This window comes from Neopelma chrysocephalum, unplaced genomic scaffold (genome assembly GCF_003984885.1).
Source record: "Neopelma chrysocephalum unplaced genomic scaffold, ASM398488v2 Primary Assembly neopelma1_44, whole genome shotgun sequence".
NCBI lineage: Eukaryota > Metazoa > Chordata > Aves > Passeriformes > Pipridae > Neopelma > Neopelma chrysocephalum.
The window spans coordinates 2,170,780-2,189,006 of NW_020897703.1; the positions used below are offsets into that span (position 1 = coordinate 2,170,780).

Sequence of the window (18,227 nt, forward strand, 5' to 3'; positions counted from 1 at the left end):
ACTCCTTTTTCAGCTCAGGTTTCCCACCCCAGTTTAATGAAGTGGGCTGTTCACCCTGCGTAGCACCAAGGGACAGTGGCCATGGCAGGAGGTTTAGACTGTGCTTAAACTTGGCTTCAAAACCCTCCAAGCTGCCCATCACCATGTGATTTCAGGCAGCTGATTTAATTTCTGATGCATCTGAAAACTCAACTGGACAAATGAGGAAAGTAAAAATTAGATGATTCTGTGAGCCACCATTCCTTCAGAGATACTTTGTGGGCATATGCTTCCAGGCATGAGTGTCCAAGTTATCTATTTCACATGCTTTGTTCTCTGTAACAATAACTGAGAAGAGGCTTAATTCAAATGAAACAGTAATATTTATCTATGCAGTTTGAGAACTCTGATTTATTCTTAGGTGATGGTTGAACCTATGACTTTTGTAAGCCAATATTCCTTGAATTTGGGATTTGTTCTCACTTAAAAATACTTGTTTCCAGACCACAACACTGCTGTCCCTATGGAAGCAACTGCTTGTATCTGGCATTGAGATCCCATGGAGAAGCTGAGGAGGGGGATGGCTCTTCATATCCATGAAGCCTGGATACTTCTGTTTGTAATCCCTGGTTTGGTCACTCCAGCTGCCATCAATCATGAAGACTATCCTGCTGATGAAGGGGACCAGACCTCCAGTAATGACAATCTGATCTTTGATGACTACCGGGGGAAGGGCTGTGTGGATGACAGTGGCTTTGTGTACAAACTGGGAGAACGTTTTTTCCCGGGACATTCCAACTGTCCCTGTGTCTGTACTGAGGATGGACCTGTTTGTGATCAACCAGAATGCCCTAAAATCCACCCAAAGTGTACAAAAGTGGAACACAATGGATGCTGTCCGGAATGCAAAGAAGTGAAAAACTTTTGTGAATATCATGGGAAAAATTACAAAATCTTGGAGGAATTTAAGGTATGAAACCCTTTCTTCAGTATTTAATATTAGTATGCTTTAGGAATTGTATTTTTGCTGGGAAGTCTCAAAGGCACTCAGTATTTGCTTACTGCTGTTGATGGATGCTGAAGCTGAAGTAATTTTTAGCTGTGTTGCAGGTCTGGCTCATGTAAAAGCTACAAAAGCTCCCCCTTACCAGAATTCACTGAGGGCCAGTGGTCAGTCAAAAGCCCCCCTGGTAAATGCCAGCCCTCTGGATCTGCCTCCTTTGCTCATATCAGGGATCATGTTGGACCACCAGTGGTGTGTAAACCAATGCTGAGTGCTTTTTAAGAACCCCTTTTCTGATTTGGATAGCAAAAAATTGATGGTACAGTACTGAGAGTTGTTACTCATAACTCTGTGAGAATGCAAATAAGTAGGTGGTACACTATATTTAATATTTTCATTTGAACTGTGATAAGGCTGTCTAGAATGGGGAAGATAAATTTCTAGGCAGATGACCATCTCAAGTAATAAGAAGTATGGGGTTTCATTGTAATGGTTGAGTTCCTGTTAGGAATGTTGTAAAGAAATCCTTCTGAAATATATCTTAAAAATAAGACCAGATTCTAAAAAAACATTACCCTTTTACACAACCTGCATCTCTCATTCTAATGAGTTTGATCACGTTTTCAATTCTGCTAAGGAGAATAGCATTTCACAATGAAGAACGGTGTCTGTAAAAGCTGTAGGTACACAAGTTTGTTCTCCCAGGTCACGTGGCTTTAAGAGTTGTACCTCCATAATTAATGACAGCCTATAGCTCTTCATGGCTGTGTGCCCGATCTCATTATGCACTTGGGCAGTTTATTTGCTTTCCTGCCATGAAAATAATTTCGTATTGGTCTGCACTTCACAAGTTCTCGGTAACATAGATGACAATTTCCTTTTTTCCAGAAGCTGTCGTTTTCAGTGAAGGTAGTAGTTAGTTCCTCTCTTTTATCATGTGTGGTTTATGTTCATTTTTTTCTGTCCATCTGTAACTGCAGTCTCTCAGTCTTGGCAGGATAGTTTAATATCACAGGCACGGGGCAATGGAAGGGTATGAGGAACATCCTCCCTCCATCTCCTGGAGGGCCATCCTGATCAACCTGTTCCCTGCTTTCCTTCACTGAGGAATGTGAAGTTGCTGATCTTGTAAACTGCTTAAATAAAGCAGTAAACTTGTGCAAAATCCTGTGAACTGCTCTTCTTGCCCTAGGAAGGCCTAGACCAGCTTCATCCTGCTCCAGTGGTCCCATCTTGACTGCTGTGTTGTCATCAGGTGGTGGGGTGTCCCACCTAGGCGGTCGGATTCTTATGTGAGCGTTACAAGGACTATTTTGGAGAGATTTTAGGAAGCAGAAAGTTACAAGGACTCTTTCTGAAGAGATTTCAATGGGAGAATAATGAGATGGATCTTGTCATTAAAGTATTTTTGCGTGTGAATTAAGTGCAAAAGCAATAATCCCTTCTCCTGAAAGAAGTCATTGCATCCTGATAACAGATTAAACTCTACAGAAATACAGAATATAGGAAGAAAGGCTGTTAGAGAGAGTTAGGAGCCATCTGGTTCATTGCTTGTTGTGTTCAAGTACTGTGGGGTGCTGTGTGAAAAGCAAAGTGCCAGTATCCTCTGAGAAACACAAAGTTGAAGGTGTCACACCACTCTCACACGCAGTAACCTTCTGTCCAGAACTAATGTGAGATGCTTCAGACTTAATTTAGCTGACGGTCAAGCTTGTGACCTGGACCTGTGTTTTGCTGAAAGTTCAATACCTTGTGGAGTAGGGCAGAAAAACCAATGTTTTGGAAATCTATGTGTTTACCTAGAATATACAGTGAATTTGTTTCCCTCTTAAGTAGTGTAGGAGAGTCAGGCAATGGAAGATCACTTCCAGGGGTGTTTGGGGGGGAAAAGGAGCACCTGTGAACTATGACTTTATAAATGCTATAGGAAAGACAGAACTTCAAGATTCAGGAAACTGCTGCTCTGAAGTCTTGACCTTATGAGGCACCCAAGCACAGATGAAATTCAGAGCAGTTCACAGGTTTTGCAGGCTCTGAGCTCTGCTCTTCCCTCATCCTGTTGAATTTCTAAGGTCTGCAAACTTTCTCACGTCCGTTCCACACACACTGAAGTCAAAGAGGAGAGGCTTTCTCCAGTAACTGACTCAAAACCAGGCTGCTTTCAGTGGAAACAGAGGCACTGTTTTATGTGGTCTCAGAACCCTTTCACCCACTTGATTTACTTTTGCTCATATGTAGGTTCCAAATCGTCATCTATAGAAGGGCTTGTCAGTGCTTAGTTTCAGCTGAAATTAGCCTCTATTTAAAAATCTTCTGCAAGTGTGTGTCTGTGTGTGTGTGCCAGGACTGACTCATCTTGTAGAGATTTCAGCTGCCTGGTCTTTCACAAATTAGGATTAATTTTTTTCTCTAGGAACTTTTTTTTTCTCAAGGGTATCAAAATCTATGAGAAGTTCTCATTTGGAAGAATTTTTCTGTGTTGTTGCTAGATTTTTGCTTAGGTTTGGGGTGATAAATCCAGAAGTAATTTAATCTTTTTTCTTACCACTGGCAGTAACTCTGATGCTCTCAGGGTAAAGGAGTTGTTACAAAGGCCCATTTCTTGAATACTTGGCTTTCTTCTAGTGAACAGATCTTGCACATCTGATTTTTTGAGTCACAGCAGTCATAAGCACAAAATACAAACATGACAACAAGCTATCTATCTTAGACAGCTGTCCAAATGTTTATGCCTGTGCCCCTCAGTCGGTAACACGTACAACGGAAATGCTAAACTGAAGTTCAACTGTAAATCTAAACCCATTAGGAGTTTTTCTTGTATCCTTTTGTAAAACCTCGTGTCCTTGACAGATGGTTTAATGACGCTGTGTAGCATCTTCACAGCTTTGTTGTGGGTCCTGGGAGATCTTGGTGGGTTTAGGGCCCAAGGTCAAGGATTTTGATACCTGTGGAGCAGGAGAGAGTGTAGGTATGGTGGGTTTTACTGGGATCCATCTGTCTCTTTCCCATCTTGTTTTCCACTTCTCTGTCAGCCTCAAATCTGCTCTCTCGGGTCTCCTCTGGCCCCTCTCAGAGGGAGCACAGGCAGTGTAGTGGCTGCAGGGAAGGTGTGAAGGATGCTGCAAGTCTCAGCAATCTCTGTTTTCTCAGAGAGAGCTGTCAGGGACTCTTGGGGTCACTTGGCAGCTCATTTTTATTCCCACACACCATCCTTGTTTTAATTTCGGTCCTGGAGGTCAAGGTGTGAGTCCCAAGTGCTCTGTGCTCGCCTGCAGGAGCAGAGGTCTTTCAGGAAGGTTGTTGACACTCCCCTTTCTTCCCAGAGAGAGAAAACAAGCAAATAACTCAGAGAGTGGTCTAGGTTATTGTAAGCCCACATGGTTGTGTTTTAAATGAATGTTCCCAGACAGCAGCTGATGTAAACTTCAGGAGACAGCGTTCTGCCAGCGTGATGGATGTTCATTGGCAGCTGATGGAGCAGTCGTGCAAATGTCACTGAGACAACAGTTTCCCAAAGTGCTGATTAGTTTTGTCTCTCTTGCATAACTTATTGAGAGAAAAGCACACACCTACCCACACTGGAGAAAGGGAATTACAGTGTGGTTAAAGTGTATTCATGACCACGGTCAGGAGTTGTTGGAAGAGGATTGGGTTGTCAGTTTGGAAAGTCCGTAATCCGTTCTGAACTTCCTAGATCTCTCACCACCCAAGAGGCATATCCAGAATAACCTTCTGTGGACCTCTATGGATATGTAGCAAAATACCAGTGCTGGGAAATGAATGGTCAGTTCACAAGAGATTGTCAAGCTGACATCTTGAAACATTCTCTTCATTTTAGACTGGAAAACAGGAACTGCTCCCTGTCCCTGCAGGACGGTGAGTCCCAGTGACATGGGTTTGGTAGCATGGTGCCATCTTCCAAGGCAGTAGCAGGAATGTCCTAAGCACAGACATTAAAATACCTGGGTTTGCCTGGCAGGACAGTGGGTGAGTTATCCTTTGGGTGGGGACACAAGAGGTTCTGGTGTCACAACTTGGCCTTCCTGATAATATTCAGGTCAGAGGAGCAGCATTAACCTGCAGTTGTGAGCTGGAGCTTGGAAAACACTCTGAACATCAAGGACAGTTTTTGGGTGCTCTTCAGTGGCTGCCCTGCTTTCTGCCAAGAGCTGCAATGTCTTCCAGCCATTGGCTCTGCCAAGGCTTAACCTCTGCTGCCTGTCCTTCCCAGTGACTTCTCTATATCCTTGTCCTCTTCCCTTCCACCTTCACTGCTCCCAAACCTGTCCTCAGTCAAGAAGTGCCAAGATGGTACCCAAATATTTGTCCCTTGCATCAAGAACAAATGTGGAGGGATGGGAGAACATCCCTTGTCCACGGGCAGGCCTTCACACTGCGGGGAAAAAAACACAAAAAAAGCCAGGAAAGGGGCAATTTTTGCTTCTAAGGCAAAATCTTCACTGACCTGAAAAGAGCCAGGATTCAGTGCTGGAGTTGTACTTTATTTTTCTTTCCCCTGTTTCCTGCCAGTATATCTGAAGTTCATTGCTTTGTTTTGTCCACAAATCACCTGTAATCCTTCAGTGAGGGTTTCTGTATCTTGCTGACTTTATGGCACAGTAGGGATCACAGCTCTAGCAGGGATCTTCAGGGTGTAATCAGAATCCCAAATAAATGAGGGACTGTGTAAGCAGAGCATTATCATATAGTAATTCTCAGCTCATTATGGAAACCTTTACTTCAGAATAGTGGCACCTCCTTCTCCTTTGTTAAAATGTTTTATTAATGCAATTATCTGAATATAACTTAACAAAGTAAGGCACATGCAAACATGCAGCAGCTGTCCAGCACCTCACAGCCCTGAAATGTAGCATGTCCATCCTGACACTGGAGAAGGGGAGGCAGTGAAACCAAAGAGTGATTCCCCACCCCCAGAACCATGCCAGAAATAGAAATTAAGTGGTGCCAGTTACAGCCTTGCTCAGACCTCCAGTTCCCCAGCCTCGGAGTGCAACCTCATCATATATGAATGGACCACTTGGGACATTCTGGAGCATTCCCGATGGGGTGATGCTGTTAGGTGACAAACAAGAGTGTGATGCAGCCCTGGGTCAAAAGGGAAGGTGAGGGGAGAAGTGTGTAACCATGCAGTGCTGGGGTGGTGCAGTGGTGTAACCATCCCTCTGCCCTCCCCAGCTGTGCTGGACTGTCCAGCTGCAGGTTGGGACCGTGGATGCTCCAATTTGTATCAGTGTGAGAGTACAGAGTCACAACACCTTAAATCTGAGGAGCTTCCTTAGGCCACTGGGAAGACATCATGGGGAGGAAAGGAATGTTGGAAAGTACTCAAGTCATGGCAAGCTGATCATTGCAAGAACAAGCATTATTGAAGCATTTTGGTAGTGCACTAAGCCAGTCCTCCAAATCACTAGTAGCTCTTAGATCTTTGCTCATGAATTCCAAGAAGCTGATTACTAACCCAAGCCAGCATGAGGCCCCGATTTTAATATTGGCATTTTCCTCTCCAAGGAAGGAAGTTGTGTGCTGCAGGGTTTGTTTTTTTCTGCTATGACTCAAACAAATGGGGCTTTTTCTATTTTTTTTTCCTTCTTCTTCTTGTGTGTTCTGCAATTTCATGTACGGCTACAAAATCATAATACAAAAGAAATTTCAATAACATGCCTGTGCTTTAATAAAAGGATCCATGAACAATGCCAGCTCTGAAGATAGCATACAGCCATTGAAATCAGACAGGGGAAACAGAACATCAGTCAGATGGAAAAGTATGATTTATTATCTCCCTCCTGGCAAAATTACAGTGACAATATCTATGCAAAGGAATCTAAAAATTACTGACTTACTGTATTTCTGTCATAATTTGTATCAAGAAAACATACTAAAATAGATAGGCCTGTCACATATTGATCTATAGTGATACCTTTTTTTTAAAATTATGTTATGTACCTAGCTACTGATTCTGTAACATATATGTTATATTATGCACAAATATATTATTAGAATAGGTGAAAGAAGATGGTCTTTACTCAGAATTTGGCTAAAAAAAAATCCATGCAGTTATCTTCCCCAGTTTGTAGTAATACATGGAGGCCCCAAAAGCTCAGAGCTCAGTGGGACAGGCTGTGCTACACACAGGCTGTCTCAGAGCTTCCCATTGATAGAGGTGAGACCCAAACCTTGAGCATCAGCAGGATTCAAACCCACCAGGAATTGAGCACAAGCCTCTGTTTTAATCCCAGTGCACTGCCCAGTGTGGCAGCGCAGAGCAGAGTTGGGCCTGCACTCGCAAGCCCAAGGGATTGGTATTTTTCCAGTAAATATGACACAGGAATTAAAGTGTGCCCAACATTTGTACTGCCAGAGCTGTGGCCGGGCTTTCAGTTATTCACTCCAGGAAATAGCCCGTTGGCTCTGCTTGCTTCCAGAGAGCTGCTGAAAGAGAGGGGATATCTCTGCACACCCAGAGGAGAAGCTCTGGCACTTCCACTCCCCTCCCTCCATTGCTGCTGGAGCCACACTGTTAAGAAAATGGGATGTGTGGTGCACGCAGCCATTACCAGCTCCTTCCAAGAGTGGTAAAGTCAAGTCTGAGGCTTTATTTCATGCCAGACAATGCTCAGTGGGGCCAAGGAGAGAAGGGCTTATCTCTTGGCTCTCCCAGGCTGTGTTCATCTCTGTCACACAAGATGTTTCTGTAGGGCTGGTGAGTGTGAGGTCCTCAGGTCATCAGCTTATGAAGAAGGATGTCATCCTTAGAAACATTCCCAGCTCATTAGTGAGAAGTTTTTTTAGGAAACTGTTTCCTACCAGAGTGAGGGAAAGTGCAGATGTGTGTTTGTTGCCACTGGAATGTGTTTTATGCAGAATTGCATTCATTAAAAATAATGCTCAATTATCCAATTATTCTAGATATTGTTTTAAAGACTATAATTAGGTAAGTCATGTAGTGACAATGCTCAGTCTAGTTACAAAATAAAAATACGTGTAGCATTAGGCTTCCTTACTCTGTTCTGTGGTACAGTTCAGAGGGAATTCTTTGGGAATTACAGTAAAATCAGTGTGCTAGGAGGAACATGAGCTTTGAAGCAGCTCCTCAAAGCAGGGAATCTCTCAGTTTGTTAATTGTGATCATCCCAGTCAGCAAAACCTTTCTGACCGAGGGTTAGCCCAGTGTGCTCCCTGTGTTAGCAGATCCCAGTGTATTCTCTTATCACAGGTAACCCATTCAAACCCATTTTCATTTCACATTCTCCCCAGTTTGTGCTCATAACCAAGTGTGATAACATCCCCTGAGAGACAGAAACCTCCTGGACCCTGCTGGCCTCTTTCCTGGGGGTTTAGGCACTGACAACTGGGTACAAAGGGCAGACAGGAGAATTTGGAAAATGCCTTCTCCACAGTGCCAGCTGGTAAAGAGCTGCTGGTTGTCTGCTGCTATGAACTGCTGTGGCTCCATGGATCAAGAGTGGCCCACTGGGATGTTACAGTGGTGTTCAGTGCCAGGCAGGTAGTCCTCTGTGGAGTTTGCATGATGCTGACCTGGGATAAGGGCTTGTCCAAGGGAGCTCCCACAAAGCCTAATCCGCCCTGCCAGAAAGTGAAGAGTAAGGCCAGGCTATCAAAAAAGGGACAGAGAGTGGAGAATGAGAGAGAAGAGTGACCAGGAACAGATCACTGTTTGATATCATGTGTTTGCCCCTTCGCACCTCTCAGTGCAGTGAAAATGGGATCGCTGTCAAAGCCCAGGAGCAAAGGGAATCACAACCACAGCAAACTCCAGCAGACACGTGATCTCAGCCCCCACCCACTGCTTGGCAGGGCTTTGGAGCAGGGCCTGGAGACAGTGAAGAAGAAGGGAATGTGTGTGTAGGTGCAGTCATGGGCACTGAGCACCCTTGGGTTCCTCTGCCCTCAGCAGTGTAAAGGAAAAAAGCAAGTCAGCTCCTAACGGCTCCTTGGACACAGACTCAGGATCAGCCAACATGTCTTTCCTTGGGAGAAGAAAAAGGTGATGGCATGTGTTGATGGAGAACAGTAATGAGCTCTTGTCTCCAGCTCCAGTGCTGGAGTGAACCCTGAGCTCAGCAGCAGTGAGCAAGGGCAAAGCATTCAGGAAGGAGCTGCTCCTTTGAAGGGAAGGAGGGAGCATATTGGGGTGCTGATGGGATGCAGGAGCTCCGGGGGGCGAGACTGGCTTCCCTTAGGACACAGGAGGTGCAAAACTCTGTGAAATGCCAAGTCTGAGGGTGACAGAGCACTGAAGTCTGCAGTGGGGCAGGAAGAGCTCCCACCTGCTTGTGATGGCTGCAGCCCAGCCAGGAGTCACCACCAGTCCATCACCGTGATGCTTTCCAGCCTGAGCTGTGTGGGGACACGGAGTTTGTCTTCAGACGAAGCAGAGTGACTCAAAGATTGCATTCAGTTCAGTGAACAGCCATCATCTGGCTGTCCTGTGGGTAAAGGAGTCCAAATTCATCCCTGGTGTAGATCTGCCTGAACAGTACTGTAGCTGTGCATCTGATGATCCAGACAGGAAGCTGCAGGAGAAGGAATGGGACCAAGGTATAAACCTCCTCCAAGGTGATATGGCTGTTTATATTATACCTCCCTCCTTAGTACAAATTCAGTATTTTATCAGTGCACAGAGCTTATCTTGCCACCTTCTCCCATTTTTCAGCATCAACAAAGGAGGAAACAGCAGATTTGGGTATAGGGAAAACACATGTGAAAGGGATCACCTTTCTGACCAGGTTCTTGGTTCCTTTTTCCCTGCTCCAGGAAGCTTTCTCCTAGACGTGGCTCCTTCATTGCAAGAGCTGACTGGGAGGGAATGGAGAGCAGGACACTGCCAGCTGGGCTCACATTCCCTGTTGACATTAAAAGGGACTTAACAAATGTGAAGCACATGCAGACGTTTGTCTGTGTCCGAACAGGGCTGTGCATCGTGCTTTGGAGCCACAGTCCCATCTGTCATATCTATAACCTTTCAGAAGGAGTCCCTTCCCTGTGCACTGGGCATGTCTGAACTGAAAAACTATTGTAATAAAGTCATAAAAATTATCACCAAAGTAATAGAGAACTCCAGTCCCCTCAGCCCCAGGGTAGGTGAGGTGCAACTATTGTAAGGAATAAAATGAGACATATATCAAAGCAAAGGGAGCGTTCTTATGGAAGAAGTGCAAAGTCATGTTTTTACAGAAAGCTTCACTGCTGTTCTTGGGAGAGAAAAGCAACCACGAGACTGCAGATGCACAGCTCCCGTGGAAAAAGGGCCAGGACTCAGCTCAAGGTTGTCTCTCTCTCATCAGCTAATGGAGGAGTCACTCTTCAGATCCAGACATGGTTCCAGGAGCCTTTTAAACTCATCAAATTGTGTGGCACAGATCAAGCCCGAGCACAAAGCTCCTGATGCCGTCACAGCCCTGAACCATCGGATGTGGGCCCAGGATAGCCCTGGTGAGGCACATCTTCTGTGCTTCTCTCCCTCATCTGGCTCACTCATCTGTGTAGCTCCCCAGGGAGTTTTAGAAAAAGATGGCCAGGATAATGTTGTTTCCAGGTATGGATAGGCATGCTCAGGGGATGAGGGAAAGAGAGGAATACATGACTTCTGGGGTGGATTACAGTATCCTTATGCCTTTCCATCTCCAGAATCCACACCTGGTCACCAGAATGCTGGAAGGCCTCAGAGATGTGAACAGACAAGCAGCAGTTACAGGGGTAACTCAAGTGGAGCTTTGGTTAGAGGGCTGCTGTAGGCTAAGAAAATAGGCAAGTCATGTTCAACCTCCTTGTGATGGGGCTCCTTTGAGTACAGGATGGAGTCACCATTTACAGAAAATGTTTTCAGGAATGTATTGGAATGTCTCTTGTCCTTTCCATTGAGGAAATTTGTATTTCATTTCAGTCTTACCTTAGTAATGTTTGTGTGTGTGTGTTGGGGGCTCCCTTAGAAAAACAGGATCTCAGCATCCACTTCTGCTGCTTCTTGGAAGCCAGCTCCTTGGTTCAGCCAATCTGCAGTATGGTGCAAGCATTTTTCAATTTTTGGATGGCACAGTTCATTTGTATTGCTAGTGCTCCATGTAAGTAGGATCCAGCTTCAGTTTTTTCACTGCAGATAAATTATCTAATGACTTGGTAGTTTTTTTCCTGTTGCAAAGTCATTTGCAACCTGATGGTGTTTTCCGTGATTGTACTCATCTATAATCACTGAAGAGGTTGTTTATTTGAGCAACTTTCCACCTTTGGAAAATCCAAGGGGTTACAGTTTCTGTAGTGTAATTTATACTGTAGCTCCACTGGCTGGGTGAATGATTTTTATTTTATTAAGTACGTGACAAAAATGAGTGACATTTTTGCTGCTAACAGTAAAAGCAAAGCAAGCAGCTCGAAAGAGAAGTGAGGAGATTTCAGTCTCACCTTCAGGTGGGACTCAGTCACCAGCTCCTTCTCCACCAGTTTAGCACCTGCAAAATTTCTCAACTGAAAGCTTTCTCTGAATTTTCCTGCAGTCTCCTGCTAATCTGCCTGAGATCACAAGCAATTTCAATAACAATGAAAATTATTCTAATTTCGACTCCAGGAGTATCTCTGATGAATGCTATCCCAGTTCCTTTCTTATTCCTCTCCCCTGGTTTATGACTTCCCACCTCAGCCATAATGCAGAAGCCATTTTTGCCTCCAAATTGATTCATCAGGTCCTTTTAAACTTTCTTGCCTTTCTTGCTTCCTGCCAGTAAATTCACCACCTGAAACTGTAGCTACAGAAATAATTTCCATCAGAATTGCCATTGTCCTGAGCATCATTAAAAGTTGCAGCTGCCCTTAAGATATAAGTGCCCAATTTGACAGAGTTCACTTTCCATCGCCCTGCTTTTCCTGCTGTTTCGTCTGGATCGAGCAGGATGCCACCAGTCCAGCCTGTCTGAGGGGAGAGGCTGAATGGGATTGTCCTGAAAGATGGAGAGATTGACAGCAGCGATGGTTTTCGGTTTTCCTTCCCTTGGAGTCCAGGGGATGGGACACATCCAGACGTGTAGGCAGGAGCTGCATGTGGATACAGCTTGTGGATCTGAATCTATGGCAAGGTCTGCAGAAGTGCCAGGTTACATTCAGTACAATCCAAACCACTCTGGCATTAGTAGAAATGGGTAGGATGTAATTTCCTGTTTAAGGGGTTGGCACTTCTTTTTCTAACATGTTCTCAGGGGAGAAAGCATTGCAATTCCATATTCAGTGAAACTACCATGAAAAGCATTTTTTCCCTTTGCAATATCACCTAGAAAAGGCCTATCCTTACACACCATGTCCTTTTTGGTGTTTAAACATGTCCGATTGAGGTTCCCAGTGATTCCAAGAGTTCTGGCATCTCCTCTGCATTTGTTCTGATGTGATGGATCTTTGGGTTTCCCCAGGGCTCAGAAAGAAAAGCTCATTGCCTAATTCCTTGGTTATACACCACTTCAAATTCCAGTTGACCAAGCAGATTTCTCCCGTCGTTCAGGCCATGTTGTAAATTCACCTGTTTGACTGTGGAAGGCATCACAGGCCCCAATAGCAGGTGTGTTCAATTCCATGGAAGTACTTAGCCTGTATTCTACTAACTTGAACAGTCCCCGCATGATGATGATCAGTAGGTCTATTGTAATGTGATTAGATGGTTGTAAACACTTACATGTAGCTTTTCTATTTCATTTCCCTGAAGAAATGTCAAGTATTCATGATACAATACTCATAAAGTTTGTATTGCTCTGTAGCTGTCTGGCAGTAGCTGTGTATAATTGATGAAGGGCTGTTGTGTGTCAGACAGCACAAGGACACAGTCCCTGTGTGATCACTTCATGGCACCTTCTCAATGAGATGAAGTCTTCCAGGATGGGATTATTGGACATTCTTGTACAAAAACCCTCTTCAGGCTTAGCTGGAGAGAGTAGGAAGGAAGGGGAAGAGAGCAGCCCAGCAAATCCCAAGAACTGGATCTCAGAACAGATGACTGGAGGGCAGTTGCAAGAATTTGCCACAGCTTTGAGCAGCCTCAGTGCTGGCTCCAGCACAGATATAAGCCTTCTTCCACAAGGCTGAAAACCCAGGTGCAAAGACAACACCACACAGCTGAAAGTCTTTTCTTGAAAAGTGAGGGGAGGTCCAGAGCATTGGGAAGTGGCTGTGCTCAACATGCCTGGAGGAGCTGGCATCTAAATTCATAGAGTGGGAAGTCACAAGGAGCAAGGTCTCTGTACAGTCTGTGTTAATGATACAGGATCCACTGGCACTTGAAGTACTTAAGGTCCAAATGACACTTCAGTCTTGGAAGGCTGTTGGAAAATGAGCAGCATTTTCCCAGCTCCTGGAGGGGTATGAGCCTCAAACCCCCAGTCCGAGTGAAGCCAGCTGGAAGAATCACAGCTCATCACAGGAGACTGCAGCCTTGAAACCTGGTCTGAGATCTCTTGTGGGCTGGGTGACAGCCCGTGTGCAGGACTGACATGAGTGCACTTGGAAACCACAGTTATCCTGGTGAGTGTGGCAGAGGAGCCAAAAGTGATGTCGAGGAAAATTGCTTCTGATTGACAGAACAAACAGGTGAAGAAAAAGTATCAGTCACATGTCACCTTCAGAGTTTTTAGTTTGTCTTGGGTAAATCACTCCCTTTCCACCTCTCTAGAGATATTTGTGTAGAAGCAGCTAAGAGTGACTGACAAGCAGACATGTGACAGAGAAATGCTCATTGCAGGCAGGGAAGAGGAAGAATGCAAAATAATGTTTCACACACACATATATGTATGTATATATGCTTCCTCTGTCCACTCAAGGACAACACTTACTCCCCAGTGAGGAGCTTTTGCAGGGCAATGTACATGTGATAGAAAAGGCTTTCACGTGTTTGGGGCAGCAGAGGTGGCTTGGGGTGGTGTAGTTGTGGACAAGGGAGAAATACAGGTGAGGTTCAGTAAGTATTTGGGACAAGAGAATTCCTGTGACTAAATGAGATGACTGAGGTGGAGTAAAGCTTAAGTCTTGCAGAAGTTTTTTGCAAGATCTTGACTAAAAACTCGAAGTTTTGTGTGTTGGTTATTGGTGTGATTGTACCCGCTGCCTTGGTCAAAAAAAATGTTTGATCCAGATCTCTTCAGCTGTAAAAAAGCATTAACAAGTAGATTTAAACATTAGTTTTGAGTTCAGATTTCCATTTTCTCCACCTCTCCCTTAAGTTTGTGAACGGTCAGGTTTTTAGGCTATTTTCCTCAAGAATTGTTTGATCATGTGATCTCTCTGTCTGTCCACCAGTCTCTCTGGAGGACCCGAGGGCCTGCTGGAGCCCTGACAAACAGACATCTCAGAGGTGTGACATTTCTGTGGGTTTATGAAACCTCGTAGCTGACTAAAGAAGGACCCACTTGGTGCCCAACCCTGTAAGACAGGGAGACCCTTATCACTGAGAGGAGTAGCTGGATGCTGTTAGCAATCATAATTCCTACATATCCTGGCACTTTTCATCTGTGGGGGAAACTGGTGGGAAGTGGTGTGAAGGGGTGCAAGAGTGAAGATGAGGAGATGTGGTATCCACATCCTGTTTGGCTTCCCGATTTCCCCTGCTCAGGGTGTATCTTGTTTTTCATTCTGTTCTTTTGCTGCCTTTTCCATTTGTTTGTTTATATCATCTATCAAGTTTGTCATTATGTGCTCATGCACATAAAATCTTTATTAGCCATGTGTATTCTTTATTCTCTGTTTTAATTTTCCTTCCTTCTTCCTTCATTAACAAACTCTGCTGATTCCAGATGTTTCCCATTTGACAGCACCTGAGATTTAAGATTTTCTAGCCACACAACAGAACAAGTGCTGGCTCCTTCCTCTGGCCACCCTGGTGTGTGTGACGGAGCCCTTTCCTTTTGGGCAATGGTGAGGAGAATGTTTCTTCACCAACATCTCTTTAAATCGTTCCTGAAAGTCTTCTAAGAGATTATTCTGCCTTGGGCAGCTGGAGTAAATAAATGATCACCTTTGTGATCCTTTAATCTTAACAGTGTTTCCAAAATAATCAGTTTAAGGGACAGCAGTAAAGCGTTTCCACTGTCCATGTGGGACAGTGTCCTCTCTCTTTCCTACTCCAGAAACCCTCTGTATTTTTTCAACCTCCTTTTCCAGTAGGGATAGGAGTTTCTTTTCTGGAACTGGTGTTTCAACTTCAGTGGCTACAGAAGTGTAAACCACCCCTCTTCCATGGGGTCAGGAATCAGGAAACAAAGTTTTGGGACGTCTTTCATTGGTTCCCAGTCTGTCGTTTTGCTGCTGGGTCTACCTACTGCCTATATCCATAGAGAGAGGACTTTTTTGGCCAATTGTTCCCCAAGAAGGATAGCTTCAGGGAAAGCAATAGCTGAGCCTGCAGACAACAATTTAAACATGCTCAATCAGTGTGCTTGGGGAAAAGTCCTTTCTGAAAGGGCAGGGTTTTGCAAATTGGATCCCAAAGCACATCCCATGGGAGAAAGTGCCAAGACATTTATAAACTAAGTGGACAGGAGGGCTGGAGTCACCCATGGATGTGAGGGGCTGGGGAAGAGCCATGGTAAGGGGCACTGGCAAGTGAGAAAAATGGTCACACAGAGAAAGATCCTGGTGGCAAGACCGAGCAGCTTGACTTTGATACAGCGTTGAAGGAGGAGGTGGCAGAGAAAAGTCTGATTGATGCCAAAGCAACCTTTGCTTTTGCTGGCTGCTCATTCCTTGTTCCTGCCGGGGTGTGCTCTCCTGCTTTAATTGTGCACAGTTCTCCCCTCTTGGAAAGCTGCTCTCCGTGCCAGGGAACATCATGGTTTATTGCAGTGTCACTGTCAGGTTACACTGACAACGCTGAAGCAAAAGATGTGTGTGTCATGTCTCGTTTGCTCAGAGCAGAGTCGTTCAGGGGCACCTTCTGCTTGTGCTGATCATCTTTAAGCCATGGATTGGGCTGCAGTCCTGGAAACCCATCCCATATTTCTTAGCATTGCAGCCAGAGTAGTAGTGAGGATGGGTACAAGTCCTGGAGGATACGTCAGTGAAAGCCTCCACAAATCACAAGATCTACTTCTGCTGCTCCGTATAATTAGCGATTAAAATGAGTAAAAACAAAGCAGCAATTTTCTTATTGATCCCCCAGCAAATAGTTCTGTCTATTTTCTGCTGTATTGTTTCTTCTTATTAAATAGCCTTGAATAAGAAATGTCAGTCAAATGAATTTAGATTCCTGGTGCTTCAGACGGAAATCAAAGCAGGATTGAATGAGGAACGATAATTAGAGAGAGGAATTCCACCTCCACATGCTTCTTCCCTTGCTCAAGGAGTGCTGATTTTATCTAAATTGCCAAAGCCGTGAGCAAATGAAAGGTGATGGGAATTATAGACTGTAGACGCTGAGACAAAGCAAGGGAAGCTTTAATTAGTGCATTTTAAGGTAGAAATGAATTTCCTGGGAATAAATTATTAGACTCAAGACATATGGAGCTTCTTAGAGGTGAACTGAAAAGCTTTTTACCTGCCAGAACCAGGGCTCATCTGTCTTGTAGAAATGAGTGACCCATCACTGCGGTCTGCAACACATCAGGATTAATCCTTCTTTCTTTGCATCTCTTTTTTTTTTTTTTAATATTGGGGAATTCCCATTGCTGCAGACTCCCATCAATGCAACATAAAGCAGAATTTTTTTCCAATACCCACGTTTACTCATTCAAGTGTAAGTGATGGAGCTACCATTGCTGAGAAAATGGGAGGTACATATTGAACCTACTGGTACTGAAAGGAAGTTATTTTCCTTTCATTTATCCTCTTGTTCTCCTTTCTTAGCTCTGTTGTCATCCTTTCATCACACTTGCACACACATAAGTCACTGGGAACTTTAAACCACTGACCTTTCTGTTTTTCAACAGATTTTTGCAGCTTTTCAAAGGGTGAGGCAGTAACAACTCTGTGCTATTCAGGGATGGATAGAGATTCCTGTTTGGATTCATGGAGCTGAAACGAATCCATTTAGGTGTGTGCTTTAATCCAGAATTCCCTGACTCAGCTGAATTACTCAGTCTCTTAATTATTTACATATTTCGTGTGAGTCTGTTGCTCACAGACCTTGTTGAAGCAAGCAGGAGAGGGGCCAGGACCAGAACTAATGGTAATGTTTTGGGAGTACTCACAGACCCCGGATGCAGGTGCTGCACAAACACAGAATAAAATGGTTTTGCCTCTCCAAGAGCAACACTGTTCTCCTCTGCCCTGAAAAGTGGGAATGAAAGCTGAGAGGCTGCCAGATGGACAGGCCACCCCAGCAACACCTTTCCAACAGCTTGGGGTGCGCTGGCAGTGGTGGTCTACAAGGCAGAGGAGTATGTCCTGGAAAATCACCCTGTCCTCCCTTCCTGGGATGAACCAACACTCGTGACCTTCCCAAAATCCTGCTCTTCTTCTGGCACCAGATGTGTCAGATAACACACATGGGGAGAGCAGAGGTACAACTTAGTGGCTTCAGCTCAGTTTTTTTGGCAAAGGGACCTAAAGTCTCATGAAGGCTAAAGAACCCCACACTCCCTCAGGGAAAACAAGGCTCATACGCTGTTTTTTCCGATGTTGTGGTGCCTATTTCAGATGTTGCTCTTTTGTCCCGGAGGTTGATTTGTATTACCCGTGATGAATGATGCAGTCAAGGGGTATTGAACGCTGATGTGTTTATCTTATGGCAAGATGGAAATGTTGCAAACTTGTGAGCTGCGGGAGGCACTGGGCTAATCTGAGATTTGTTCCTAGCCCTCGCCATGCGAATGGTGTCGCTGCGAGCCCAGCAATGAAGTTCACTGTGTTGTAGCAGACTGCGCAGTTCCCGAGTGTGTCAACCCAGTCTATGAACCAGAACAGTGTTGTCCTGTCTGCAAAAATGGTAAGAAAGTACTGTGTTGAATTAACAAAGAGATGTAAAGGAAACATTTTATTCAAATGTTGTTACTGATGCATCTGCAGGAGGTTTGCTTCCACTGGCACAGGCTGGTGTTGGGGAGGCCTTATGAGTGGCCTTCAGTTATGGGGTGGCAACTGGGAAAATTAAAGGCTGCCCTTCCTGGCCTGTGTCTTCTCCTGGAAGCAGATGGAATGGCTGACTTGACTAAGGCTTTATAGGACTGAGTCCTGATATTGGTGATTGTCGTTTCATGTCTTTGCTTTTTTCTCATAATTAGTCTAACACAGAACCAAGTCT

General features: G+C 44.6%; 1 protein-coding gene across 11 annotated transcripts in view; it reads left to right on the top strand.

Annotated features, from left to right (window-relative positions):
* Positions 1-18,227, top strand: part of LOC113965119 (von Willebrand factor C domain-containing protein 2-like) — a 426,515-nt gene that overhangs the window by 381,255 nt on the left and 27,033 nt on the right. For 10 of the 11 annotated variants that reach the window (XR_003533447.1, XM_027678046.1, XM_027678042.1 and 7 more), the window contains 2 exons: positions 483-949; positions 17,783-17,912. Coding sequence is in view for 10 of the 11 variants with exons in the window: in XM_027678046.1 (XP_027533847.1) it covers positions 539-949; positions 17,783-17,912 (541 nt within the window). In the remaining variant the exon portion in view is untranslated. Of the gene's footprint in view, positions 1-482; positions 950-17,782; positions 17,913-18,227 lie in introns of those variants that run through there. The other variant, XM_027678037.1, reaches the window with a different exon arrangement.